The following is a 27,595-nucleotide window of genomic DNA, read 5'->3' as shown; positions in this document are numbered from 1 at the left end:
AGCTGCGCACACAGCGCCAAAATTCAAAAACCTTTCTGAATCATGTACCGGACATGTTTATATCACTAAGCGGAACAAATAATAAGAGATATCGAGGATTTATTGACCTGACATTGGACATGAAACGCGCGTTTCAACCATTAACTGCAGCCTAAACAAGCGGAGCATGCGAAAACATCACTAATATGAAGGTTTGTAACATGATGACTTAACAACTACCCAATTTTAGCTTCCATACGCTGTTAGCTAATAGCTGGGTAAACGGCGAAATAGATCAAATTACTCGGTGTTTCTTGCTGGTATTGTAACACAAATGTAACGCCAAGATGGGAGTGCAACACAAACAAAAACAGAAAACATAATTTCAAAGCTCGATGCTTGTCTATATATGTCTGCATATTGTGTTTTGTAATCGGCATTACCCGGATTCCGTTATAGAAAACCCGACATTTGCTATTTCATTAATTATCGACATATGCAACGAGGTTATAAAGTTGCTGTAGATATGTTATCGATGATTTGAAAGTATTCTCAAATTTGGTATACGAAAGTGTCAATATCTAGAACATTTCATGCGCAACCGAAAGCAAAGACTACTAAAGGCAATCATAACGAAACAGTGCTGGACGTTAATAAAGTAACCAAGCTACGGTTAAAGCTAACCAGCTGGCAATTAGTTCAGACTGTCAACAAACATATTTGTATTGTCAGGCAGGTTTAATAAGCATTTGTGTGGTCCTGAATCGGTTATCAATATTCTTCTTTCTGTACTTTATCTGTAGAATAACAGTGAACACGAAGGGAGATTTTCTGTGATTTGCTCACCATGAAAAGAAGCCCAAGGAGACCCCTGATTCTCAAAAGAAGAAAGCTGCCTTTTCAGCAAAATGACCTGCCAGCAGCTGAGAGCCTTGCAAAAGCACCTGAGGAGCCTCTCCAGTCAGCCGCCAGTCAGCGCATACCAGATGGAATTCACATTGTGGATCATCCTTCGGCCCCCGATGTTCAGGTTGTTGTCGTCCCCCAAACGGCAAACCTTCAGAGTGTCATCGGGGCCCTCAGCGCCAAGGGGAAAGAGTGCGGAGCCCAGGGACCAAACAAGTTCATCCTGCTGAGTGCGTCCGGAAAGCTGGGCAGCATCTCTACAAAGAGTACAGGTGGACAGCTGGTGAAGGAAGAAACCAAAAACACACACCCCGATAGAAATCCTCTCTCTGTAACTAAAACAAGTATGAAATTTGAGTTTTGTCCTTTAAAAGTATTGCCATACACCTGATTTAAGTCGTAGATTTGCTTTTGATCTAACTGGCTTTGCCTCACTTTCATCTAGTTCACAAGGAGCTTGATTGCAGTCCACTCGATGAGAGCCTGACAAACATTACTTGGCTGGGAAAAACTACTTCAAGTGCCATTGGACAACAACCTGCCAAGACCACAGCCATGACAGAGAAGGAGAACCAAGACCCACGTCAGCAGGCGCCTCAGGTTTGTCCTTATCACCTCAGTGGTGTTTGTCTTGCTAAAATGACAGAATAAGAAAACATGTTTTGCTTTTCTTATCTACAGGCACAGAAAGCCGCTCAGACAGAAGCCGCGTCAGAGAGGCCGCCGTACTCCTACATGGCCATGATCCAGTTTGCCATCAACAGCAGCAGCAGCGGGAAGATGACGCTGAAAGAGATTTACACATGGATGGAGGATCACTTTCCTTACTTTCGAGAGGTGGCCAAACCCGGGTGGAAGGTACGCACGCACGGTCTGATAACGTACAATTGTGGTCATTAAATGTAAGCGTTGGGCAATAAACATTTTCTATAATTTTAGAATTCCATCCGCCACAACCTCTCCCTGCACGACATGTTCACTCGTGAGACGTCGCCCGATGACAAGGTCTCCTACTGGACCATCCGGCCCGAAGCCAATCGATGCCTCACTCTCGATCAGGTGTATAAGGTGGGTGCAAGCATCAGCAAAATGAAGATTTTGTACATTATTGATCGATCTTTCCCTGTGCTTTTTATGCCTCTCAACCCGCGTTCTTCATCCTCTCCACAGCCCGGATGTGATCCAACATCTGGTCCCGTCTCTGTGCCAATGCTTTTATATAACCACCAAGTAAGATGGATTTACCTTTTTTTTATTTGTTTCAATCTTTCAGAATCGGCATCCAGCTCAACACTGAGACAAAGACTTTGCTGGTTTCATCAGACTCTTTGATCTAAAAATAACATTGTTTTCCCAAAATAACACCTTGAAAGAAAAAAAGGTGCTTATCTAATCTAAGATCCATTTTTTGTCATATATCATCTTAAACCCCTCTCTGAATACCTCTCTATCTTGCCTCAGTATAGTGGAGGAAGTGTCTTTAGATATCTTACTTGGATTGTTCTTCAGGTCTTCATGATCTGTCTGATGTAGAGAGATGTAGAGAAGAGCAAGATGGCACAAGAATTACATATAACAATAATGCTTTTCACATTGCTATGTAAATCGATGCCATTATCTGTCATTGTTTTCACCAGAATCACAGAAGAACAGCTTCCGACGCACAGAATCAACAAACCAGCTTTGGTGAGTTTGAACAGCTTCACGTCAAGAGGTTCACAGCATCTTTGCTATCAGCTATTGGACGTTTAGGATGAAATTCTCCTCCTTCACAGTTTTGTCTTCTTCCTGTCTCCTAATACAGAGAAAAAGATGAAACCTCTTCTCCCTCGAGCCGAATCCTACCTGGTCCCTGTCCAGCTCCCCATCTCCTCCTCTGTCTACCTGACGTCCTCCTCGTCTGCCCAGATTCCCCATGCTGACTCCCAGAAGAAGAAGATCACCAAGAGAGTCCGCATAGCTCCTAAGGTGGAGACAAAGGTATGGTCGTCCATTTTGTCTAGCGTCTGTTTTTGAGAATGTGAAAAGTTTAACAGGAGCAGGCATATGATGATGAGGGTTTATGTCTGTCTGACAGGTGATCAGAAACAAAGACCACAACGAGCAGGACCCTCCGCCTGTTAAAGACAAGGAGAAGGATGTGGACGTGCAAGTCCCAGTAAGCTGTAAGACGTTGCATGCTCCCCCGAGGAGAGAGTCCAGCAGCTCCCGGCGTAAACAGAGCCTGGTTCACTCTGCACATGATGAGCCTGTGATCCTTTACCCGGAAAACGGCTCCTTTGACTCTGGCATATCGTGCTCCTGTCCCACCTTCCAGGAGTCACCCAAAGCCGAACTGACCGAGCAGCTTGAAGCACAGCGCCCCCCGCAGGAGCACTGCTTCAAGACACCCATAAAAAGTAGCAGCCTGCTGGCCTCCTCCACTCCCAGCAAGCCTCACACTCTTGTGTTACCCGAGCCGTGGAGAGTGACCCCCCTGGGCAAAGGGATGCAAAACGTTCTGGACTTCAGCCCAATTCGCACACCAAACGGTCCCATGGTCACACCACAGCGCCAGTACCTCACGCCCGTCAGCTACTGCAGCACTCCCTTTGACGAATACAAGATCTTCAGCTCCCCCACGGAGCCGCAGACATGCCAGCGGCCCAAGGCGACTGAACCGCCGACCGAGGCCGAGTCCCCCGATGCCAAGCGGCGCCGGGGCAGCTGCTCCAGAGAGCTGCTCCAGGCAGGAGGCGCCACGCCTGGCAACTGCTCCATCACAGAGGGCCTTGTGCTGGATACCCTGAACGACAGCCTAAGCAAGATCCTGGTGGACATTAGCTTCTCCGGTGGAGACGAGGAGGAACTGGGTTTGGCCAACATCAGCTGGTCAGATCTGATCCCTCAGTTGAAGTAGAGTGCAGGTGGTAAATTGGAATGAGCAGAGGGAATTTTGAGCAAAGAAACTCCATATCAAGAGCACAACAACCTTAAATCTTCTTTAGTTTGGACCTTCTCTAACTCCAGCAATCATTGGGTGTAAGCAATGTCACTGATTATTACATATGACTTTAATATGTAGATGTGTATGTAAAGACATTATAGAGTTCATCATCTTTTCCACCCACTTCCGGATAGGAATTGCGGCTGCCGGAATAATGCGGACATGTACAACGGCAAACGAAGATTTGATCATGATCCTTGTTAATCGGCACATCAATAAGCTGATCACGTGTCGACACTTTTTCCTCTTCACCGTACTTTGATCCGTAAAACTGCAAACACCAGTTGCCTCCTAATTTTCTTTGAAACACTTAAAGTCGACCCCTCCTGAAGCAATTGCCCCAAAACAGAAATGCAGTGTGTCTAAGTGTATATAGATATGTTGATTTGCACATTTTTAATATATAATGTAGCTTTTTGTTTGTATGTAAATCGATGGACAGTACGTTGTCGACGGTGCCGGGTCAGACATGGCACAATAGTGAGTAGGTGTAGAACTCTATGCAGACTTTTTTAGCAATAAGCATTTACAACATAACACACAAACACACGGCACTAACAGCAGTAGGCTTGTCTTCCTTCTTCCCTTGATTTTATGAATCTCAGCAGAGATTGCACGTCAACACTTTTTAGAGGACTTTTTATGTCAGTGCCAAGTTTTAGTGGTTGAAAATTTGAATCCTAAAAAAAATTGTCTCTGTAGCACAGAAAGTAGGCAAAATGTCCTACACTGCAACAATGTATGTTTTTTTTTCAATGTAATAGAACAGTTTTTAGCTGTGCCGTCTTTGGAATTCAGAACAAATACGAACCTGACTTTGTTTTCAAAGCCTTTTCTGTTTTCTGATGTTGGTGCGTGTCTATGACTATAATAAATCTGTTTGTGTTTGTTTATTCGCAGAGCTTGTGTAAATATTTCATTTATCACATAGGTATGAGAAAGCAGCCTGACAAAGATGCAGCAGCACTTTGATTTAGCTTTAAATATCAAAACCTTCAAATCACACATTAGGACATTTTTCATGGAAACAATTCATTTTACTGCAGCATTTGTCACCGTCACCAGCAAAGTGACGGTGTAATACTTGACGAAAGTCCAGAATTACACTGTCCCTTTCTGGTAAACAAAGGCACAAACAAATCTCCTAAAATACAAAATCTACAAGAAAGGCCACAAAAAGAATGCGATAATTTTGTCACATTCAATCTTCTCCCCGTTGTAGATATTAGATGTATTTACCCTTCTACAGTAGTATGAAATCTTGACATTTGATTCACATTTGCATTGTTGACAAATAAGATCTGAAGCCTCAGCGACTAAATTGCTGGTTCAAGTCAGGATGTTTTTTGGTGTCTTCAGTAAGTCTGGACTTCCTGCGGTGCCACCTCAAACAGGATCTGCAGCTGCTGACTGCAGTAATCTGGGAATGTGGGCAAAAGAAAAATCAGAATTAAGGACGATTTTACTGTAGAAGGCTCAAAGATTTCACACATGTAATTTCATTGCATTAGAATGCTATTTCAAATTCAGGCCGCTAGATGGCGCATTGATGCTAGACTGGTATTAGAATGTACTCGATGTGTGTGAGTCTCTTCTATTCATTATCGCCGGTCAGTAAATGTGCATTTATTGTAATCTGAGTTCATGAGATGAACATGTACTTTATGAAATATTCAGAGAGAGGATTCGTGTGTATATTGAGACAAAGGGCTGTATGCTAATTCGCTAATGCTAACTCACCTGTGTAGTGTGGAGTAGTGTGCTGCAAACATTAAAGGAATTTGTGAATGTTCCTAAATGCACTTAATTCATCACGGACTTAATTGAATGTACTCTCTGCTCATTATCTGTTGTTAAATGGATATATGTAATGGCAAGCCTGCCAAATACTTAACTAAGTGAACAATGTGTCTGGTCTGGAGCATGCTGGAGGGCAGCATCATAAAGGCAGATGGATTTGAATGTAATTGTTTGGGTTGAAGTCATTGTAGAATGATCTTCTTTACTGAACAAAGGTGAAGAGGATATTAAATATAGATATATCTAGTTTCGTGTTGTAGGTGGTCATGTTACACACAATGGGACTAAAGCCTAACCCTAACGCAATGAGTGGAAGATGTTGAACATGTTGAAACAGCTAGACATGTTTGTCTCTTGTAATCATTATCACATCATTCCAGCTGTGCAGCAGGTTTGTCCCAGGTACCCTTAGGTCCGAGACCGGCAACATTGAAACTTAACAAACTACAGTGGTGTTTCCTAGTAGGGATTAGGGGCTGTAGAATGCAGAGACATTTATTAAGTGAACCACAATCACTTTTCACAAACGTGGAAAAATTGACAAACACATAAACTCAGTATGACTCACTGAAAATGTGTCTGCACTTATGTGGCAGGCAAAATCGGTGGATGGTCAGAAAGTAAACTGGGAACCCCGTCAGGGTGAGGGCACAGCTCCAGCCTGTGTTCCATGGGTCCGAGTACAGAGAGAAGCCAACGAGGAAGAAGCACACCACCATGAAGGTGACCGCAATGACCAGGGGCACCTTTGGGTTCACAGACAACATGAGGGTCAGGTTAGGGTTAGGACACAGCTAAAGACAGATGATGCATCACACTGACCTGAAATGGCCTCGGGTGGAGAGGAAAGCGGTAGCGGTGGATGAGCATCCCCAAGGTTGCCAAGGCAATGAAGAACCAGCGAGTGAATGAGGCAAAGTTGATGAGCTGGTAGATTTCTCCGGTGGAGAGTGTTAAGACCCCCAGAGGGTACTGGGGACACACAGTGGAGGGTGATGGTTCATCTACCTGTACAGACAAATAATTTTGGAAAGTACTTCACCAGTAGAAGGACAGCAGGCAGTGGTGTGTGTCTGCGGATGTGGATCATGGAGAAAAGGGCCGGCAAGTGACCCTCCCTGGCTCCAACAAACACCGCCCTGAAATATTCAATAAATTAGTACAGTTATCATAAATACTGATTGAAGAATACTCATTCTCAGAGAAGTATATTTAATTACCTGGTTGCACCAAAGAAGCCTCCATTAAGGGCCCCCAGGCAGGACGCAGCCACCAAAATGGGAATGACGGGGGCAAAACCCTGCAGGGCTCGATTGGCAGAGGTCTACACACACACACATACACACACACACACACACTGGATCAGACATACACTCAGCTCAGGTGTGCTCCGTCCAATTCTAATGTGACTGATTGTATCTGACTGACCACAGCCACAGCATCAGAGCCCAGCAGCTCAGCAGGGGTCATCATGGTGTAATAGGCCATGTTGACCAGCACATAGCAGACTGTCACAATCACCATGGAGGAACTTATAGCTAGTGGGATGTTTCTGATGCGGAAGGAGTTGACTTCAGAGTATTTAGAAATAGAAATATGAAGTATAGAAATATGTTGTTTATATGTTAAATGTGACGCACCTGTTTGGGTTAATGATCTCTTCTCTCACAAAGTTCATGTAGAACCTAAAGGAAAAATTAAATATTTAAATGTTTTAATCAAATATCTAAACATGAACATTTTATTGATACTATATGGTTCCTTACCATCCACCATATGCATAAAGACCATTATAGAAGGCAAGTGGTAACCGATCCGGTGTTAATGCCTCCATCTCAAATCCATTCTGGAAATTCTCTGTCTCTGCTGATGTATATATTTGTTAATTTAGGACACATGGACAATAAACATGCAATATTTACATGTACATCCATGTACATTTCAGTCCCCACCTCACCTCTGGCCAGTGCGATGACACCGGGGACGATGATGAGCACCAGGGCAAACATCCAAATGAAAGTCAGAGCGACCTGAGTACGAGAGGCCGCAGTAACACTCCAGCAGTTCACTGCCGACACAAACGCTGCGGGAGACACAAGGGCAGACGGCTCACATCTGCTCAAATCTGACACTTTTTATGGCATAGATAACAAAATGGAAGCAACAAGGGGGTAGAACAGAGCCACTCACTTACTCCTATGATGCTGACGAGTTTGATGAGCACGATGGGAGCAGCACAGGGAGCAAAGAACGGCTCCACCACGTATCGGCCAAGCGCGAGAGACACGTAAGAAACCACAGCTGGCCTGGAAAATGATCCAATTTGTTACGTTATTTCTTTGTTTCACATCAAGTCAATCCTGTCCATAGATTCCAGAACCAAACTGACCCACCTGATGAACAAGAACTCCGCCCAAAGTTCTAAGAAGGCAGGCAGAGGCCCCAAAGTCTCTAGCAGGTACGTGTAGTGGCCCCCTGATTTAGTGAAGGTGGTGCCTAGCTCTGCATAGCACAGGGCCCCTGAATAGAGGAGGAATCACCTCTTAGCTACAGTATGTACAGTATATAAATACATGACTGTAATGTAATGTGTGCAACTAGACCTAACATCCTGGTATTGTCTCTTAAACACCTTCCAGGCTGACAAGGAAATAGGTTTGACAACTCTTTAACACAGACCTCCTTCTAGATGATACAACAGAAACAAGAAGAAACAACAATACAATACAGTATGTCCCCCTATTCTGTCTTAATTTTCAGACTATTCTTACCGAACAATGATAGGATCCCACACAGTATCCACACCAGCAGAGAGAGTCCCACACTCCCACTGTTCAGCAGGACTCCCTTGGGAGCGATGAAGATCCCACTTCCCACCACTGCCCCGATAACGAGGGACATCCCGGACAACAGGCTGATCTCTCTCCGAAGGTGCACCACATCCTCCTTTTTCTTCTCCTACACCTCCTCCTTCCTTTGCTTCATCTGCGTTCTGTCCATTTCTATTTCTCTTGTCTTGGACTTGCAAATTTTAGCCAACATCTGTTTGAAATTAGTTGAGAATGTTGATCCCTGTTGCACACACACTTGTTGCTTGCTGTTAGTGCTTCTGGTAAGAAGTTTGTGGTATTCCAGCGAGAGAGCCTTGAGCTGTGGATCTTAAAATACAATGTTTGCTCTGTCAAATGGCTGATCTGTCCCACATGCTCATTGGTTCTACCAGATTGGTGCAATAAGCACACCGCCCTGCCTGCTCAGCCCTAGCAGGGAACAAAGTCTTTCAAGCCCCAAGTGATTTGCTGGCAGTTTAAAGGCACGATGCTATGCTTCGTTGTACCGTGTGTGTGTGTGCGTGCGTGCGTGCGTGCGTGCGTGCGTGCGTGCGTGCGTGCGTGCGTGCGTGCGTGCGTGCGTGCGTGCGTGCGTGCGTGCGTGTGTCTGTGCTTGTGTTCCTGAATGTGTATACAGCTTCGGGTCTTTTGTAGAGGCAGCTGCTTGGACTGCAGGGGGGCAACTTTCACCAGGTCCCACCGAGAAAAGTCTCTCTGCTCCTCTCTGCTCAAAAATGATTAACTTGTTTTCCTTATTTTCGCTTGGCTGAACACTTTGACATCCATCAGTGGCATTGCGGCTTGTTGAAATGCCGTTGCTTCAGTGCCTGTGGCCCAAACTCCTCCCTGACTGTCCAGACAAGACAAAGAAAGAGGCGATTGAGACCAAAATCAGACAACTGAAGGAATCGTCACATCACATTATTTCTATTTTTTAATATTTGTTAGGAGTCTGCATCACAGGACCACAGAAATGTTTTTGTTGAAGAAGCTGACAGAAGCAAACACAAGTATGTATGCCGTGTCTTCTACCTATGGTTAAAGAAGACAAAGACATGGGAAAATCTTTCAGTTACGTCATTCAGCTGAATTCGCAGGTGGAGGACAAATGTGACATAATCATTTTACTGATGATGGTAAAGTCGATGCAGAGATGGCTGGCAGAGAAGAATGTCGAGAGTCAGGCAGGCTGACAGTCGGTGACAGGATGGCTGCCAATGGGGCAAAAGCACAGAGGGGCGAGACTGAATCATCAAGGGTCAAAAAGGCAGGACAGGGTCAGTCGCAAAAAGCAGGATACCATCTGAGGTGCAGGGGGCAAGAGATACTCGGTAATGGGCTAAAGGTCATAGGTCAAATAACAGATGTTCTGGTATATAGTATCCAAAAAAATATTTAAAAATTTTCAACATAGGCAAGTTAGCAGTGTACAGCACAAGATCATTCTAGTATCAAAATCTGACATTTGATACATATTTGCACTGTTGACGAATTTTGTTTGAAGAAATAATGTGAATACTAAATGGCTGGTAAAAGTCTTGATGTGTTTGGGGTCTTCAGTACGTCTGGACTTCCTGCTTTGCCACCTCAAACAGGATCTGGAGCTGCTTACTACAGTAATCTGGGAATGTGGATAAAAATCAGAGTTAAGGATAATTTTAACAAACTATAGTGGTGTTTCCTAGTTAGGATAAATGACTGTAGAATGCAGAGAAATTTAAGAAATGAACCACAATGACTTCAATCCAGTTTTGGGGAAATGTGGAGAAATTGACAAATACAGACTCAGTATGACTCACTTGAAATGTGTCTGCATTTATGTGGCAGGCGGAATCGGTGGATGGTCAGAAAGTAAACCGGCAACCCCGTCAGGGTAAGGCCACAGCTCCAGCCTGTGTTCCAGGGGTCTGAGTATAGAGAGAGGCCAACGAGGAAGAAGCACACCACCGTGAAGGTGACCGGAATGACCAGGGGCACCTTTGGGTTCACAAACAACATGAGGGTCAGGTAAAGTTGGGACACAGCTGAAGACAGATGATGCATCACACGGGAAACGCAGACCTGGAACGGCCTCGGGTGGAGAGGAAAGCGATAGCGGTGGATGAGCATCCCCAAGGTTGCCAGGGCAATGAAGAACCAGCGCGTGAATGAGGCAAAGTTGATGAGCTGGTAGATTTCTCCGGTGGAGATCGTGATGACTACCAAAGGGTACTGGGGACACACAGTGGAGAGTGATGGTACATCTACCTGTACGGACAATGATGTCATGTCAGTGTTTGTAAAGTACTTTACCAGCAGTAGGACAGCAGGCAAAGGTGTGTGTCTGCGGATGTGGATCATGGAGAAAAGCGACGGCCAGTGACCCTCCCTGGCCCCAACAAACAGCATCCTGAATTATACAAGGAAAGAACATAAGTACAGTTATACTAAATATATAGATTACAGAGTATTCTGAATATTTTGTATTCAGAGGTATATTTAATTACCTGGGTACACCAAAGAAGCCTCCATTAAGGGCGCCCAGGCAGGACGCAGCCACCAAAATGGGAATGACGGGGGCAAAACCATGCAAGGCTCGATTGGCAAAGGTCTATACACACACACACACACAGTACACGCACACTGGATCAGACATACACTCAGCTCAGGCGTGTTCCGTCCAATTCTAATCTGACTGATTGTATCTGACTGACCACAGCCACAGCATCAGAGCCCAGCAGCTCAGCAGGGGTCATCATGGTGTAATAGGCCATGTTGACCAGCACATAGCAGACTGTCACAATCACCATGGAGAAACTTATAGCTAGTGGGATGTTTCTGATGAGGAAGGAGTTGAAATGTAAGACTTCAGTGTGTTTAGAAATGGAAATACAGTATGTTTATATGTTAAATGTGACGCACCTGTTTGGGTTAATGATCTCTTCTGTCACATAGTTCATGTAGAACCTAAAGTAAAAATGAAATTGTTTTGCTTGTCATTTTTAATATAGTAGAATACAGTTTAAATTAAATTTATGAATATTTTGAACATTTATTGATACTATACGGTTCCTTACCATCCACCATATGCATAAAGACCATTATAGAAGGCAAGTGGTAACCGATCCAGTGTTAATGCCTCCATCTCAAATCCATTCTGGAAATTCTCTGTCTTTCCTGATGTATACATTTGTTAATTTAGCAAACATGGACAATAATCGTGAAATAACTGCATGTACATTTCAGTCCCCACCTCACCTCTGGCCAGTGCGATGACACCAGGGACGATGATGAGCACCAGGGCAAACATCTTAATGAAAGTCAGAGCGACCTGAGTGCGAGAGGCCGCAGTAACACTCCAGCAGTTCACTGCCACCACAAACGCTGCGGGAGACACAAGGGCAGACGGCTCACATCTGCTCAAATCTGACACTTTTTATGGCATAGATAACAAAATGGAAGCAACAAGGGGGTAGAACAGAGCCACTCACTTACTCCTATGATGCTGACGAGTTTGATGAGCACGATGGGAGCAGCACAGGGAGCAAAGAACGTTTCCACCACGTAGCGTCCAAACGCAAGAGACACGTAAGATGCCACAGCTGGCCTGGAAAATTGACATCTGTTACGTCATTTCTCTGTTTGACTTAAATCTACAGATTCCAGAACCAAACTGACCCACCTGATGAACAAGAACTCCGCCCAAAGTCGTATGAAGGCAGGCAGAGGCCCCAAAGTCTCTAGCAGGTACGTGTAGTGGCCTCCTGATTTAGTGAAGGTGGTGCCTAGCTCTGCGTAGCACAGGGCCCCTGAAGAGAGGAGGACGCACCTCATGAAAGTGTATGTGCAAGACCTGACATGCTGGTATCGTCTGCCAAAAACATTCTGTTAAATATTTGATGACACGACAGAAAGAAGAATATTCCTACCAAACATTGACAGGACCCCAGACAGTATCCACACCAGCAGAGAGAGTCCCACACTCCCGCTGTTCAGCAGGACTCCCTTGGGAGCGATGAAGATCCCACTGCCCACCACTGTCCCGATGACGAGGGACATCCCGGACAACAGGCCGATCTCTCTCCGAAGGTGCACTGCATCCTCTTTCTTCTCCTTCACCTCCTCCTTCCTTTGCTTCATCTGCGTGCTTTCCATTTCCATTTCTCTGCTTCTTAGATTTCCAAACTTGCAATCCGTTTGGGATTAGTTAAAAATGTTGATCCTGCCACCCACACACAGTTGTTGATTCCTGTTAGTGCTTCTGGGAGGAACTGTGCTGTATTCCAGTGAACGCTCGTTGAGCTGTGGAGTCAAAAACAAAGTTTGCACTGCCAAATGGCTCTTGTTCCCACATGCCCATTGGTTCTAACAGATCAGTGCAGTAACCAAAACGCCCCACCCGCTCAGCCCGAGCAGGGAACAAAGCCAACAGTCTTTCAAGACCAAAGTAATTACTGGCAGTTTGAAGGCTCGAAGCCATGCTGCATTGTGCTGTGTGTGTGTGCTCCTGAGTGTGTGTACGGCTTGGGGTCTTTTGTAGAGGCAGCTGGTTGAACAGTAGGGGGGCGACTTTCACCAGGTCCAACAGAGAAACTTTTCCCCTCTGCTCAAAAACAAGTCGAGCGGCGCGTTGATGTTATGGCCAGTTTGCCTCCAGGGCACTGCCGAGGTGCCAATGAGCAAGGCACCGAACCCCCAGCTGCTCCAGAGGCGCCGTATAATGGTTGCCCTGCACCCCCTCTGTAATGCATGTGTTTGTGTGTGTGATGTGTAAGAGGGGGTTGTTTATATTCTATGCTTCTATGATCTGTGACAGTTGGTACAGCTGACAGATACAGAAACAAGTATGTTAGTAGTGTCTCCTACAAGAAGACTTGGGAAAATTAGTATTTTTACTTGGTAAAATGCTAAAGGTCAAAGAATTGAAATGATCTCGCAGGTACTAAGGGGTAAAGGGCTGGTAAAAATGACTGGCTTATCATATACTGTAACTCATGACCTCTTATCCTACTAAGTGTATTCTTCACCTATAAGTTTCCTGTCACAGGAAGCAACAATTGCCAAGGGCCAATTATGGTTTGCGCATAGACTGATATTGAGCAAGCAGTTAAAAATGTAAAATAACACAAAACACATTGATATGCCATTGTGAACTGCTTCCACATTCACACCAACCATCTAATCTTCCTTGTTGATTCTTTTTATTGCCAGGAGATGATGCCAAAACCTTTACTATCTTTAAGCTACATGCTTGTTCTTCCTCAAAGGGGCGACCTCATTCCACTCCCACAGTTTGTGTATCACGGACTGTTTCTTGATCTTCCTCATCCCCCCTCCTCCCCCTGATTGGCTAAACCTGCCACAGGCTCACAGCCCACCCAGGGGGGACGTGAGCCCACTGCCCTCTGACGTTTTCCACATGACCTCCCGAGATCCCTGCCCAGTCAAGCGGAGGAAAAACCAACCTCTCTCTCTCTCGCTCTCTCGCTCTCTCGCTGAAACTTTTCTCCCATAGACATCCAGCCCAGTAACCCCCCCAACCTAACTCACACACACACACCCCAACAAACTCCCTGAGCTCACACGAAGTACAGCACAAAGGGAATGTTCCCTGTGGTGAAGGTCCCCAAGGCAAATCCATTCTGCAAACAGTTGGTTGTCAAACTGAGGTTTGAGGACCCAAATGAGTCCAGCGGTGGAAGAAGATATGAAATCCTTCACTCAGCTGAGAGTACTACTACTGCAAAGGAAAATACTGCATTCTAGTCATGGAGAATGAACAGAGAAGTAATTTATTGTAAATTAAAACTGATTTAAGGTCCTATATATGGCTTGTTTAGTTCCTGCAGGGATAAGCCTCCTCAAGGTAAACAAGAAGGAGGAAGACTCAACCTTCACATTGTCGTCACGGAGACATTGCCCTTGGCAACCAGCTGAGGTCCTTTTCACACATATGGAACGAGTGCTGGTGTTGTGAATCCACCATTACAGGCACTATTATCACAAGGTACAGAGTGTGTGTGTGTGTGTAAGTGTCTGCTTTGGGAATTAATTAACCTACAAACACACACAGACAGAGAGAGAGAGAGAGAGAGAGAGAGAGAGAGAGAGAGAGGCGATGCTACACACATATGCACACACAAGATTCATCAGCATTTAGTGATATGTGGGTACATAAAAATACACACAAATGATCTCATACCTCATCTTCACACACACACAGAGTAAACAATGCGTGTCCTTTTGCAGATGAAGATGAAGTGTTTCATTTGTGAAGGAGTACAAAAAGGCCAATTCAATCAATCATATCAGCTGATGCATGTTACGCCATCGCACAGCAAATGACAAAAAGCCACAAATCCAAACAAGATTGAGTTTCCACGTCTCACAGGTAGAGCAGAAGAGACATTCAACCAACACACTAAAATCAGGATTTGAGGCGTTAAAAGCCAGCGATTCCTGTGATTTGGCAGCCAGGACACACAGGCTGAGTTTAGCATTCAGATCGTGCCTGTGAGCCCCACGTGATGGTGGGGGTGTCAGGGGGCAGCAGACTAAGGAGAGAAATACACCACCACCACCATCACACACCCAAAACAAAGAGATAAATCACATTTTTTTGGTGAAGTTTTATGGTTGTGTTTTTATTTGGCATTCCAGGTCGCATCAATCAAACTTAAGCACTCTTATTTATTTATTTTTAATTTTAAATCAATGTCAGATTGAGGGATGGGAATGCACACAAAATGACTTTGATGATGATTTTCAACATTGTACAAAAACAATTATCTTTTTTTTTTTGGTAATGAGCTCCTTGCATTATACATCATCGGGGGAAGAAGTTACTTTCAAACAGCAGTACTGTGCAGTCTTAGCAACAAATTATAAGGCAAACAGTATTTATACACACTCCCAGGATTGTAACTAAAACAATAATGATGAGAATAATATGTAGTCTAAGGTATTGATCACAGGTGATATGCAATCAACAAGATATAGTACAGAGACTGAAGTCAACTTTTATATTGCGAATGAAGTCAAATGAAATCCAGGTTTAATATTAGTGCATTTGACATGAATGGCTCAGTTTACTTTACATAAATCATAAGAATACACACACACAAGTTCTCTGACGTTGTCCAGCATTGACACATCTTGCTGATTAGTGGCTTCATGATTGTGACTAAGTCTGATTGAACATGAAACACAAAAAATATACTCATGGAGGTGGCCAAAGGTTTCTGACAAACATACAAATGCTCAAACTTAACTGTGACGTGTTCCTGTTTGTATGATTGAACGCAGCAGTCAGCACAGACACTGTGATCGGAGCGTAGTGGAGTCAGCGTTCATTAAAACCAACAAGGATGATTAATAATTAATCACTTTCAGTTTGCATCGGTTGCAATCATATGCGGTGCATGTATCTTTCACTCGTGGACATCCTGATGAATTATGGATGTGATTGGTTTGAAGTAGTTTGAAGTTGTATTGGCGCGTAATACGACTCGTCACAAAACCCAAACGTGGCACATTTACATTGATACAAACATACGGATGGAAATGATTTAGCAGTTCTTCACTCTCTCATTGCATCCACGTTTATGGAACCTTTGATAAAAGAAAGTGAAAATGTGTTATAACAAGTAAGAAATAAGTGTGTGTGTGTGCGTGTGTGTGTGTGCATGTCTGCTGTTGCACTGGATGATGTAACTTTTCAATCCGCTCAAACATTCGTGGACCATAAACTCCCTCATGACCCTTTGTTACCCGCAACACAATTACAATTCACTCATTATGTCATATTTATGCTGCTATATTTTCTACTTTTAATTGTTATTGCATCCACAGACTTGCTTTGCTGCCGTTGTCGCTGCTGCTGCTGCGAGAAGGAAAAAATATTCCCACCATGCACCGCACCTCTCAGTGGGCTCCTCCACGAATTTATGAGTGCATTAACACAGCAATGAAGCCGTCGTCTCCATTTCATCTCGACGCATTAAATCGCTCGTTAAAGCTTTATTCTGATTCAACAGTTATTGATCGGCTCTGATTCAGACCGTGATCACCATGCGTTACTCACAACGCGGCGAGCGACTGGAGTAAGGAACAGGAGGCCAAATACATGTTTTTTTCGGGGTCGCTGGTGGCCTGAACCCATCCTGGACTTCAGATTCAGAAGTCAGATTCAAAACCATCGCATGTGGTTTTCTGTAGATTCAGTCGATGAAGTTGAATTTGCTGGAGTGGAAGTAGTGAGGATATAATTCAGTTTTTTAATCAGTGCTCAGAACAATTGGGATCAGGTAAACAAAGATAAATGGAGAGGCTTGTGAGTGAGCCAAAAAAACAAAGGCAAGACGTCCAAACTGTGGAGCAGGGGCCCGATATCCAATCTGAATTCAATTAAAACAACAAATCTAACTAAAGAGATAAGAAACTGAAGAGGGACCAGCCAGCAGGGAGAAGAGGGGAAAGGGACTGAGTGTGTGTCTACAGGGAGCTGAAACCAGTTAAATGGAAGAATGCAACTGGCAGGAGAGGCGAGACACACCCATACACACACACACATACACAGATGGGCAGGGAGGCGCAGGCAGAAACCCAAATAACTCCACAACAACTTATACTCTCAATCTAGGCGCTTCAACGAGGTGCGTGTTGTCCACAGCTACAGATAGTTGTCAATTACAACAACAACAGAATCAGAATCGCTCAAGTACAATAAAATCTTTGCGTAGATGTCACAAAGTTAAGACGGCTCAGTAAGGGCTCTTGTTTATATCTGGAAGAAGCACAGAGTTGTCACAGTGATGAAGGTGGTGGGTTGCTTGTGCTTGTTCTCTTCCAGTGTGTTAATTGAGGCCTCAATTAACCAAAGCCTCTCAACAATGTGTTGCCCCCCACACTCCCACCCTAGGCAGAGAGAGATAGAGAGACCCTGGGATCTTTGGAAGGAGTTTGAAGTGTTTGTGGAGCCAGCGGATGCATGAGAGCACTCTTATTGCATTCATTTGAACAGTGGCTGACCCAGCAAGATCTCACTGATGGATGACGACTGTGGGACGCCTCCCTCTCCCCTCTCGGCCGACTGGGCTTCTTTCCAGCACGGTGGGAGTGAGTCGCCGGCTCTCGCCAGCTGCTTTATCTGCCCAGGTAAATCAATGGAGAGAGAGAGAGAGCACGAGAGAGAGGATTTTGGTTCGTTGAGTCGTTCTTTCATTCGGGATTAGACCTAGCAGCGCTCTCTCTCCAGAATCTCAATGGACTCGCCGCTACAAAATCCACCACCAGCAGTTTTTCCCTTAGCGATCAAAAATCCCTACGTGGCATTTGCGTTAGGTACACATTTTAGTTTGTGTTAGATTTTCAATACCTTAATTCAGCCAATCATGGTCTCGTATGCCAGTTCGATCCGCATCATAATTTTGAAATATTTTACTATAACACTATAATAGTGTTTTGTATATATATATATATCGAGGCCATAGACAACCATAGACAACCATTCAGATTGCGAGTCTTGTCTTAACACTTGGTTACGACTAGAGGCTGGTGATCAGATAGGAGCTATGTGTATTCAGACAGAACCGATTGCCAAGTAGTGTAAATTCAGAAGAAAACAAAGAGCTTTATTCTATCTTCTAGCTACAGAGCTCCACCATTATTGATTATAGATTTCCATTTATATCTCTAAACTGTCAAAGACATAGATATTATTCAAGTTTCTGTGGGGAGGGTTTGAAGGTCAAGGATTCTGATTATACATATGAAATGTTCACCGACATGCAGAAGAAGAAATGTTTGGTAAGTGCTTCGAATTGGGTAATGGAGATCACTTCATCACATCCCCAAAAGTGTGTGTGTGTGTGTGTGTGTGTGTATCCTCTGCATTTCCCTTAGGCGCTCCATATTGCCGGACAGCTTGCACAGAATGCCACGTGACAGCCCGGGAACGGTGGCGATACAGCTGTGACGAGCGTGTGATGGGTGATTGACTGTGGCACTTTATTACCAAAGGGGGTGTGCTCAACTCATCCCACGGCGCTCCATCAATGTAATTCCGTCTAGCTCGGGAATTTACGCCTCAGGAAGATGAAGTGCTCTGCTTTACCGTACTGCATTAATTTGACTGAGCTGTGCTGTACTAGACGACAACATTTTCTCCCAGTATTGCAGAGAATAATCACATGAGTCATGACTCATTCAGTAAAGCGTTATTTGTCCAGTTCGCGGCTTTCTTTCATGACTCAAGCCTCTCATTGTAACGTAATTTCTTTCATTATTATTTCCTTTTTTTACTACAAACAGACTGAATTAATCTCTGTCCTCATGTGAGTTTATAAGACCCACCACAGTGCTGTGCCAGCGTACACTGCTCTGAGAACCAGTTGCTAGGAGACGCCTCCTCCCTGCCTGAGAGAGAGAGAGGGAGTGCGAGGGAGAGAGAGAGAGGGAGCGAGAGAGAGAGCGAGAGAGAGAGGGGGGGATTTAAAATTGGCAAGGGCAAAAGAGTTGTGTACAAAAGCCTGATTTCCAAGTATTAAATATGGCATTTTTAAATATCAGCTTGTTATTGATAGAAGAGTTACAATATTATCACACGTATTTATTTATTTATTTATTTGCCATATCCTTAACTTTTTTGTCTTAAGAATTCAAAATTGAACACAAATGTTTCTCCGTCCCTGATTTTGTTTGTACGACGGTCTGTACGACGGCTTACACTTAGTTTATTATATCAAATGTGAAGTTTTTAAAAACCTTTAGTTGTCAGTAGTGAGACGACAAACCAATCACTAGCATTGCAAAGCTGCGAGACGTCTCCATTTACACCTTGAACACCTTGCGTTAAAGCAACAGTGTAAGAATGGAGACAAAGAGCTGCTGATGTAAGAGAGGAATAGGAAATTATTGAATTCCTCTCAGACACACACACACACACACACACACACACACTCACAGTTGCCTCACAAGTTGACGTTCTGCTGCCGAGTGTGCAAGTCTTGGATCAATGAGAGCAGTTTGAGCTCCGTCTCTGTCAGTTTGGCGCTGATTGATGGACGCTCTGTCTTTCCGCACGTCCATATTGGCAGATTTATGGCGTCAAACTGGGAAGACGGAGAGCCGAGGGGATCAATATTCATCATGACACAGTGGTAGTTATACCGAAGTGACTTGATCACTGTCTTCCTCGTCTTGTTTTGTATTGTTTTCAAATAACATCAAATGCCTGGGACCAAACTTTGTCTGACTACAAATTGTGACTCATTGTGGACACCTGAGTGCTCTTCAAAGTGCTTGGCCACACCCATTTGTATCTAACTAGAACGCCCCAGATTTTTTTTTACCACAGCATCACCTACAATTTCAACTCAATCGTCATCAAATTTGGCCATAAATTGCTGCCAAATCTCAGTGGGCGCGGCTCATTTTCCAAAAGTGCCGTATCTGCTGTGCTTGTTTGTATTAAATTTTTGTGTTTGTACCACTGCTTCATCTCAAATTGCCAACTTAGTTACTAATCGCTTCTGAGCACTCTCCACGGCGTCCTCAAAGCCTGTATCATCTGAAAAAGTCTTGGGTGCCATCGGTGTGGAAAGAGTCGTTCTAAACCTGATTTTGCACATAATAAAATAAGTCATTCGCTGGGAAAAAAGAACGGAATAAATGTCTTGCCAGCCCCAATTGATCCACCCCTGGGTTGTGCTGATAGGACGGCCCGATGAGGAGGAGGTCATGAATAAATCATCGGGCAGCAAAGCATGAAAGAAAAATTGAAATGAGGAGGCAAACAGGCGGTTTGAGATCTACTAAGTTGTCTTTTTGTACTGTACACAGCGGAACACCGACGTCCCAGGAGGCTGTTTCTGATTTACTGTTTAGCTCGGTTCTGGATGCCCGAACCAGAGATTCAGCCCAGACAGAAGGACTGCTTGAGCTCTCACAACGCAAGCTCTTCCTCGCCATAATTGGCACGTGGCTGCATTCAACAGGCGTCGATAAGCACGCAGGCCTGAGTTATTAACATTCAGCACGGTCACTGCAGTCGACCTTTGCTTCTACCCTGCCGCATTAATGAAGAAGAAGTCGATTCCTTCCCATACCTAAAGCTTTGTAGTGTGAAGCGCTTTCATAATTTGTGGACATTTACATCTGAATCAGGTGGCTGACTTGTTTGGTGTTGGATTGCTCGGGTTTGTTGGACCTTTGAATGGACGTTGTAAGAACCATGTAGTTTTTCTGAACTATTTCCTGTTATAAGGCGACATCGAAGCTTTTCCAGGCTTTTATGCTTGTTCCATTCCCTGCGTAAACAGACAACGATTTTTGATGGAACTGCCTGGGCTCTCTATCAAACATGCAGATCAGACATAGAGATCATGAAGTCAGCACTTTCATGTCACAAGAAAGGTTTAACATGTTCAATGCTCACTGTGCTGAGATAAAACCTTGTAACAGTTCTATTGATCAAACTCAATCACTATCTAATCATAAAGTCTGATCGATGTGGGAGGAGAAAGGAGATGCAAGCCAATAGCTTGGGCTGCAAATCCACGTCAAAGCTGCCCTGTTGTGTTAGTGAAAGTACACAACAAAGCCTATGATCCATACTGGATTAGGAAGCAAACTTGTGTCGCTCGTTTACATGAAATTTCTTCAATTTGCTCTGCACGTGCATTCTGTTGTTCCTGTCATCCTTTCTGTAAATGCATTTCTCATCATGTACACCGGGAGAAACCTGAGTCATAATTTTTTGGTAGTGTGTGCTAAGAAACCAGATTCCCTGTCCATCGCAAATGACCGTATTGAAATGCAGGATTTGGGGTTTTCGGAAAGGGTTTAGAATAACGCCATTGATTTTTAGGCGGCCGAGAATGGCAACCAGGAGTCGATTTCCCTAAAAATGTTCCTGTGGAGACGAGCCAGGGCTGATGGCACGGGAGAGACTTGAGGTTTGGGCGAGGCGGTAATCTAAGATCAGGATATCAGTCAGGATCTCGGCACGGGGCATCCAGGAGTGGAGTCTGTCTGGAGAGAAGAATCAGCGTTTGCATTTACCTGTAAATGTAAGGAAATGCCAAATGGTCCGAAAACGAATGTGGTAATCGATGGATCCAGATTGGTGGTCACATCTCCTGTCTGCGTGCATGCATGTGCTGAGTCACAGATTGTGCAGGGCTCAGCTTTAATTTCATGGCTGAAGGCTTTGGGTAATTATCCTTTCTGTTTAATTCTAAACTTTTCCACTCGTCGCAGAACTTCCATCAGCCTGCCTGTGTGTGTGTGTTCTGTACCTCTGTTGACAGAACTAAAGATAGAGTGGTCTGTGCTGATGATGATTCATATTTGAATGTATTGGCTTTGGCCTACATTCATTTCATCAGTCAAAGGCTCAACAAAGCAGAAAAGGGAACTCAACTGTCTGTCTGTCTGACATTAGCCTCATAAAAGCTTTATGGGACCTCATCAATCAGCTGCCCCACCTTGAAGATGTGTTGGGTGGGCGGGGGGGGCCTTATCTACACGGAGACCCAGCAGCCCTGGTTACCCCCACGTGCATGTGGAGGACGTCAGATGCTGCTGCTGCTGCGGTAGAGATGTGAGAAGTGGACGGATGGATGGATGGAGACGCCGATCAATGAAGTTGCTAAGACACTTGCCGTTCACTCATCAGGTCCGCAGGCCTCTAAAAGCCCCTCGACATGAAGTTACATGAAAGAACATTGATTTGCAAAACGTTCCTCTCCTTGGAATGTGTGAGTGTGTGTGTGTGTGTGTGTGTGTATGTGTGTGTGTGTGTGTGTGTGTGTGTGTGTGTGTGTGGAGTGGGATTTGTAACCTTGCAGGATTAATTTGCGTGGCTGCCATCTGTGTCCTTACACTTTCCATTCTTCTCCTGCATGAAATCATCTGTTTCTTTTCTCTTTTTTTTCTTTCTCTGTACGGCGATTACGTATGCGATTCCTTCCCCTTGCCGTGTAAATATTAGTCAGTGGCTGATGAGGGGGGATGGAGGCGGCGTCTGAGACATGATTGCAGTGACGCAAGCAGCTGACTCTGGCCCCTGTGGGAGGCCTCCTCTCTCTCACACACACACACACACACACACACACACACACACACACACACACACACACACACAGACAGTATGTTATTCATTTAGCTTTTCGCGGGTGCAATTGCATGGAAAGCGAGAGGAGGAAGGCGCAACGGCGAGTGCGTGTTGGCGTACCTGGGACGTGTGAGGCATGAGAAAGGAGGTGGGGCGGCTCTTCTCTGCAGCGAGCTCCCTCCACCCGCCGCCCTGGCTTCATTAGCAGCTGCCTGTCAGCCGGGCCCCCGTGCACCGCTGGATGGTTGCCTGGCAACTGGGACCCTGCTCGGCCAATCAGGTGCCGGATGCAACAGGAGTTCTCTCCTTGACACATAAAGGAGAGAGATAGAGCAGGAGAGAGAGAGAGAGAGAGAGAGAGAGAGAGAGAGAGAGAGAGACAGAGAGAGAGAGATTGATTTTGCTACCGTGTCTTTCACTTCAGGGGGGGGGGCTGAAGCATGCCCTTTGTCGCATTCGAGGAAAAACGAAGCAGAGTTTCAGTTTCAGTGCTGTCACAAGCATCCATGTCCACGCAGCCTCCACGAACAAACCTCAATGTGGCCTCGGCGGTTTGGAAGAGAAGCAGCCAATCCCCGCGCTGCTTCTCCTCCGGAGCCCTCCTCCTGGTCCTTCTCAGTCCAGAGGGATGAGCAATGAGGGGGCGCGGTTTGGTGGTAAATCAAGCGCCGGAGGCCATTTGCTCCAGATGTTGCACCTGTAGATAAGAGGTTATAGATGACTGTGAAGAAAAAACCTCCCAGTGCTCACCGAGTCCTTTCTAAGGCGCCACCTATGAGACATTACATTACATTACATTACATTACATTACGATCATTTGGCAGACGCTTTTATCCAAAGCGACTTACCAAACGAAGGAACGCAACACCCTTCTGTTTCCCAAATGACCATGGATCTCTCCTGCATGTCTTTGTCTTTGTCTACACCTGATGATGTTGCTAAGAGACAGGAGGATCATCGCAGCTCTTTTCTGCTCATAAATCATCTCAGCACCTGCCTTTTCAAACTCTATTACCAAGACAACCAAGAGTGATTTTATTAGAATATTTTATCGTTACACATCTTGTCTTGAAGGTCCAGTTGATGAGATATTTTTATTATTGTATTAATGTTATAATAAATATTTAAGCTTGAAAATGGGCCGCCGTGGAGCGATGGAGGATCAGGTCACTGTTATAGTTGAACTTTCACCTGTTTTGCTGTAAAAATTCATTTTTAAGGCCTCGAAGAAATCGGTATCCGGTTCATCTGGCTGACGCCACGTATTTTTGTCACCAGCCCTGCAGCATTAAATATAGATAAAGAGTTTGAACACAAATATGGCAGCGTGCGAGCCTGTAATTGCTCCCGGCAAACACTCCATCACCCCGGGGGGGCGCTGTCACCTCAAAGCGCTGCCCCGCCCCCTCCCAACTAGAAAAGTCAATTGGTTTTCTGAATTTGTGCTTAATATTTAATGATTAGAAGCGCTGTGTTGATAAAATGGCACAGACCAGATTGAGTTAAAGCTGACAGAGAAGGGGAAGAAGAAATGAAGGATCTGACTGTCTGGAAAGTCAAATTCTGGTTCAAGTGTGTTCTCTCTTTATACCTGCAAGGCTATAAGTGTAAATTGTCTGAATGTGATGTGCTGAATTGAACTTAATCTCCATTTTGAGCTTTTAAACTGCAGTAGATCAAATATGTTTACATTTCTATTGCACAGAGCCTTAATTAAGGACTCATCGAGAGCAATACATGTCCTTTTCTTTACCATTTGCAGGGATTTAATGCTGTTTCAAACTTCATATTCCAGCGCAAACTCGTCTTTGGTCAAGGTTTGGTTGGATGGGCAGAGGTAGAACAATCAAATAAACATCATCATTACATATTTACAATGTTGGAGCAGCTAAAGTCATAAAACTCCTTGAACATTGACTTTGAAAACACATTTTCCACACCTGGGAATGTTTTGGAAATGATGAAATATCCTTTAAGTTTAGGAAAGACCATGGAAAGTTGAACTCATAATGATTTTGGAAATGTTTGCCTTGATATCTTGTTGATTAAAGGAAAGCATTGTGGAAAATCTGCATTGCATTGGTTATGGAGTGTAGAACCCTTATCTGTGAGGTTTGAATCAACACTTTGCCACAGGTCTTCCCCATTAAGTCTGGAATGGAACGAAAAAGCCTGGAATCTGGTTGACAGACACTTCACGCTGCTACAAGGAGGTTGTTGGCTTGCTAAGATAAAAAAAGAAGCCGTGTCTAAGAGATGCAACTGCTTGAGCTCTCCACTGAGTTTGAGCTCTAAAGCTGGTCACCGCGGGTTCTATGGCGTCAGTGTTTTCACTGCAGCGTGCTGACAAACGGAGTGGCTACGCCTCGGCACGTTGGCCCGCAATAACGCCGTCTTCTCAGGCGGCTGCAAGACAGATAAAAAGTTTTAGAGGAGTCCAGACTTCAGACGGCTGTAATCTCTCTGGGCTCCGTCGCTTTAATGTATCATGCGCCCTGAGCTCATCTTCGCTATCGGTGTATCAGGCAAGGCGGCAGCAAGAGGTCAGAGCCCCCCCCCCCCCCCCCCCCCCCCTCCTGCATTTATGATCCCAAGACCTGAAAACAGAGATTCAAGAAAGTAATAAAGATCGCCGACTGTGCAGACTGCAGCTGGTGTATGTCAATTTTGTGTTTTATTTACCCTGATAGCGCAGCGGGTAAATCAATGGAGGCTCTCTCAGCCTGCAGAGGAGGAGGAGGAGGTGGCGTGGATGATATACTTCCAGAAAGAGAAAGAAACACAGCACCTCTCAAGCGTTCACTCTGGTCGGGAAAAGTTTAGGGCAGCGGAAAAGTTGTGGCAATAGTTAGTTCTCGGATAAGCGTGTGCGACGATGCTGATGGCGATGACGATAACCAGATCTGGATCATAGTTACTGGATTATAGCTACCATATGTTAATTTAAAACATTTTAAAAGATTAGATTTTGGCCATAGACAACCACACCTCTCATCCTGTGTGAACATGAGGTGACCACTAGATGGTAGCAGAGACTAAGGACGGTACAGCCAGGCTTACAACCATAGAGAGACGATTGAAATTACTATGCAGAGGTTTCCAATGTCTACGAATCGGAAATGTACACAGAATTTGTTGTAAGTGAGAGAGAGAGAGAGAGAGAGAGAGAGAGAGAGAGAGGGGGGGGGGGGGGGAGAGAGAGAGAGAGAGAGAGAGAGTTCTTCTTTTCTCTCTGCCAGCCAAAGCACCGCGTCTCAATTTCTTTGCTGTCGGATCAAATGGACGTCTGTTTACATGAACACTTATTCATTAATGTTAACTCGAGCACAAACACCCTCCATCATCTTAGGTAAACACTTACTTCAGCACTTCTGTAGTCTGTGTGTGCGTGTGTGTGTGTGTGTGTGTGTTTTTAATTGGCCGTGAGGAGCTCGAGTGTTGAGTGTTTCCACTTAGTTAGTCTAGATTTTGACACAAGGTTTTTGATGAAGATGAAGAGGCAGCCTTCAAGATATTCGCACTGAGCCCAAACTGCTGCTGTTTTCCCTCAGTGTTTGCGCTTATACATATGTGTAATTATGAAAATGCCGTTTAACAAATCAGCATGACAAGTGAGATTTTTCACTTCAGACAGAAAGCCTGGGCCCCGGCACTTAGCGGCGCATTTGTTTTGGTGATTCATCAGAAGAGCTGGTGGGGGTGGCGGTGGCGGTGGAGAAACAGCGAGGAGAGCAAGATGAGACTGTAAAGAGAAGAAGAGGGGATCTGAAAGTATTTTCCCAGGTGGGACTCAGTCGCTGCTTAAGGAGAGAAATGAGACAGGAAACACTAAGCTGGTGCATAATGTATGTTAATGAAACAACAAGGCCAGTGACAGGAAGCAGGACCAAGAAGCCAGCAGAATGGAAGTTTGTTTATCCATTTCCCAAGGAAAGGCAGATACAGATGAAAGCAGACACCAATGCTTCGATATTGGATAACAAAAACTGTCATCAGACATAATTACAAAGTCTGCCGTTTACATCTGACCTTCACCGGCTCGTCTTTAAGCAAACTTCGAGTTGGAAGCAGCTCAAACTTTCCCTGTCCGGCCACAGCAGACACACACATTACATTACATTACATTACGGTCATTTAGCAGACGCTTTTATCCAAAGCGACTTACAATAAGTGTGTTCAACAAAGGTAGATAAAAGAACTTCAGGTCACAAGAAATCGTAAGCGCATTTCCTTCCTAAACCAACAGCTAAGAGCATAACTAGAGCTAGTAGAAGTGCATAAGTTAGGTACTATGATGAATGAGAAAAAAAGGACAGATTAGAAATGAAAGATTAGAAAACAAGAGCATCAGAAGAGCTAGGACAGAGTAGGTGATGTCCTAAGAGGGAGGATCCGGGTAGTGTTTCTTGAAGAGATGGGTCTTCAGCCTGCGGCGAAAGATGGGCAGCGACTCCGCTGTCCTGACATCAGTCGGGAGATCATTCCACCACTGGGGTGCCAGAACAGAGAAAAGCCGTGACCGCATCGATCGCAAGCAGGGGCCGCTGAGCGCCGGGGCAGCCAGTCGCCTGGAGGCAGCAGAGCGAAGTGGTCGGCCGGGGGTGTAGGGCTTGACCATAGCCTGGAGGTATGAAGGAGCTGTTCCTTTCACTGCCCTGTAGGCTAGCACCAGAGTTTTAAACTGGATGCGAGCAGCTACGGGGAGCCAGTGTAGAGAACGGAGAAGGCAAGTTGTGTGGGAGAACTTGGGAAGGTTGAACACCAGACGAGCAGCAGCTTTCTGGACGAGCTCCAGAGGTCTGATGGCGGAAGCCGGGGCGCCAGCAAGGAGGGAGTTGCAGTAGTCCAGGCGGGAGATGACAAGAGCCTGGATCAGCACCTGCGCTGCCTTGTCGGTGAGGAAGGGACGAATCCTCCGGATGTTGTAGAGGAGGAATCTGCAGGAACGCGTCACCGAAGCCATGTTTGCCGAGAACGACAGTTGGTCGTCCAGGGTCA

General features: G+C 45.0%; 3 protein-coding genes across 3 annotated transcripts; 1 reads left to right on the top strand and 2 right to left on the bottom strand.

Annotated features, from left to right (window-relative positions):
- Positions 1-45: 45 nt before the first annotated feature.
- Positions 46-4,756, top strand: foxm1 (forkhead box M1). The gene is made up of 9 exons (XM_076153710.1): positions 46-191; positions 783-1,229; positions 1,331-1,485; positions 1,567-1,743; positions 1,825-1,953; positions 2,056-2,115; positions 2,523-2,571; positions 2,690-2,865; positions 2,963-4,756. Exons 2-9 carry the CDS (start codon positions 827-829, stop codon positions 3,782-3,784), a joined length of 1,971 nt encoding a protein of 656 aa, XP_076009825.1. The 5' UTR covers positions 46-191; positions 783-826; the 3' UTR covers positions 3,785-4,756.
- Positions 4,757-5,177: 421 nt separating this feature from the next.
- LOC143003199 (cystine/glutamate transporter-like) lies at positions 5,178-8,920 on the bottom strand. Its single transcript, XM_076153723.1, is given in 12 exon segments — positions 5,178-5,291; positions 6,240-6,417; positions 6,494-6,643; positions 6,714-6,810; positions 6,892-6,995; positions 7,100-7,223; positions 7,312-7,356; positions 7,438-7,532; positions 7,624-7,754; positions 7,862-7,977; positions 8,065-8,191; positions 8,443-8,920. Coding segments are annotated over 12 exon segments (1,503 nt in total). The 5' UTR covers positions 8,714-8,920; the 3' UTR covers positions 5,178-5,226.
- Positions 8,921-9,435: 515 nt separating this feature from the next.
- LOC143000841 (cystine/glutamate transporter-like) lies at positions 9,436-12,773 on the bottom strand. The gene is made up of 12 exons (XM_076150289.1): positions 12,411-12,773; positions 12,164-12,290; positions 11,973-12,088; positions 11,740-11,865; positions 11,559-11,658; positions 11,404-11,448; positions 11,196-11,319; positions 10,989-11,092; positions 10,795-10,891; positions 10,564-10,713; positions 10,302-10,479; positions 9,436-10,123 (listed from the first exon to the last, which is right to left on the bottom strand). The coding sequence occupies exons 1-12, from the start codon at positions 12,640-12,642 to the stop codon at positions 10,059-10,061; spliced, it is 1,464 nt and encodes a 487-aa protein (XP_076006404.1). The 5' UTR covers positions 12,643-12,773; the 3' UTR covers positions 9,436-10,058.
- Between the last annotated feature and the right edge of the window lie 14,822 nt (positions 12,774-27,595).

The sequence above is a fragment of the Genypterus blacodes genome, unplaced genomic scaffold (assembly GCF_046128005.1).
Source record: "Genypterus blacodes isolate CSIRO-AG114 ecotype Tasmania unplaced genomic scaffold, CSIRO-AGI_Gbla_v1 ptg000007l_1, whole genome shotgun sequence".
NCBI classification, from domain to species: domain Eukaryota; kingdom Metazoa; phylum Chordata; class Actinopteri; order Ophidiiformes; family Ophidiidae; genus Genypterus; species Genypterus blacodes.
The sequence above is the reverse complement of the archived record's forward strand: the minus strand, read 5'-3'. Positions and strand labels throughout refer to the sequence as shown.

Excerpts from the sequence above, each read along its gene's own strand:
- foxm1 (XM_076153710.1), top strand. The coding sequence starts at position 827 with ATGAAAAGAAGCCCAAGGAGACCCCTGATTCTCAAAAGAAGAAAGCTG. Across the intron at positions 1,230-1,330 it reads TCTCTCTGTAACTAAAACAA|TTCACAAGGAGCTTGATTGC; the intron begins GTATGAAATTTG and ends ACTTTCATCTAG. Across the intron at positions 2,572-2,689 it reads GAATCAACAAACCAGCTTTG|AGAAAAAGATGAAACCTCTT; the intron begins GTGAGTTTGAAC and ends CTCCTAATACAG.
- LOC143000841 (XM_076150289.1), bottom strand. The coding sequence starts at position 12,642 with ATGGAAATGGAAAGCACGCAGATGAAGCAAAGGAAGGAGGAGGTGAAG. Across the intron at positions 11,659-11,739 it reads TGTCATCGCACTGGCCAGAG|GAAAGACAGAGAATTTCCAG; the intron begins GTGAGGTGGGGA and ends TGTATACATCAG. Across the intron at positions 11,449-11,558 it reads CTTTATGCATATGGTGGATG|GTTCTACATGAACTATGTGA; the intron begins GTAAGGAACCGT and ends TTTTTACTTTAG.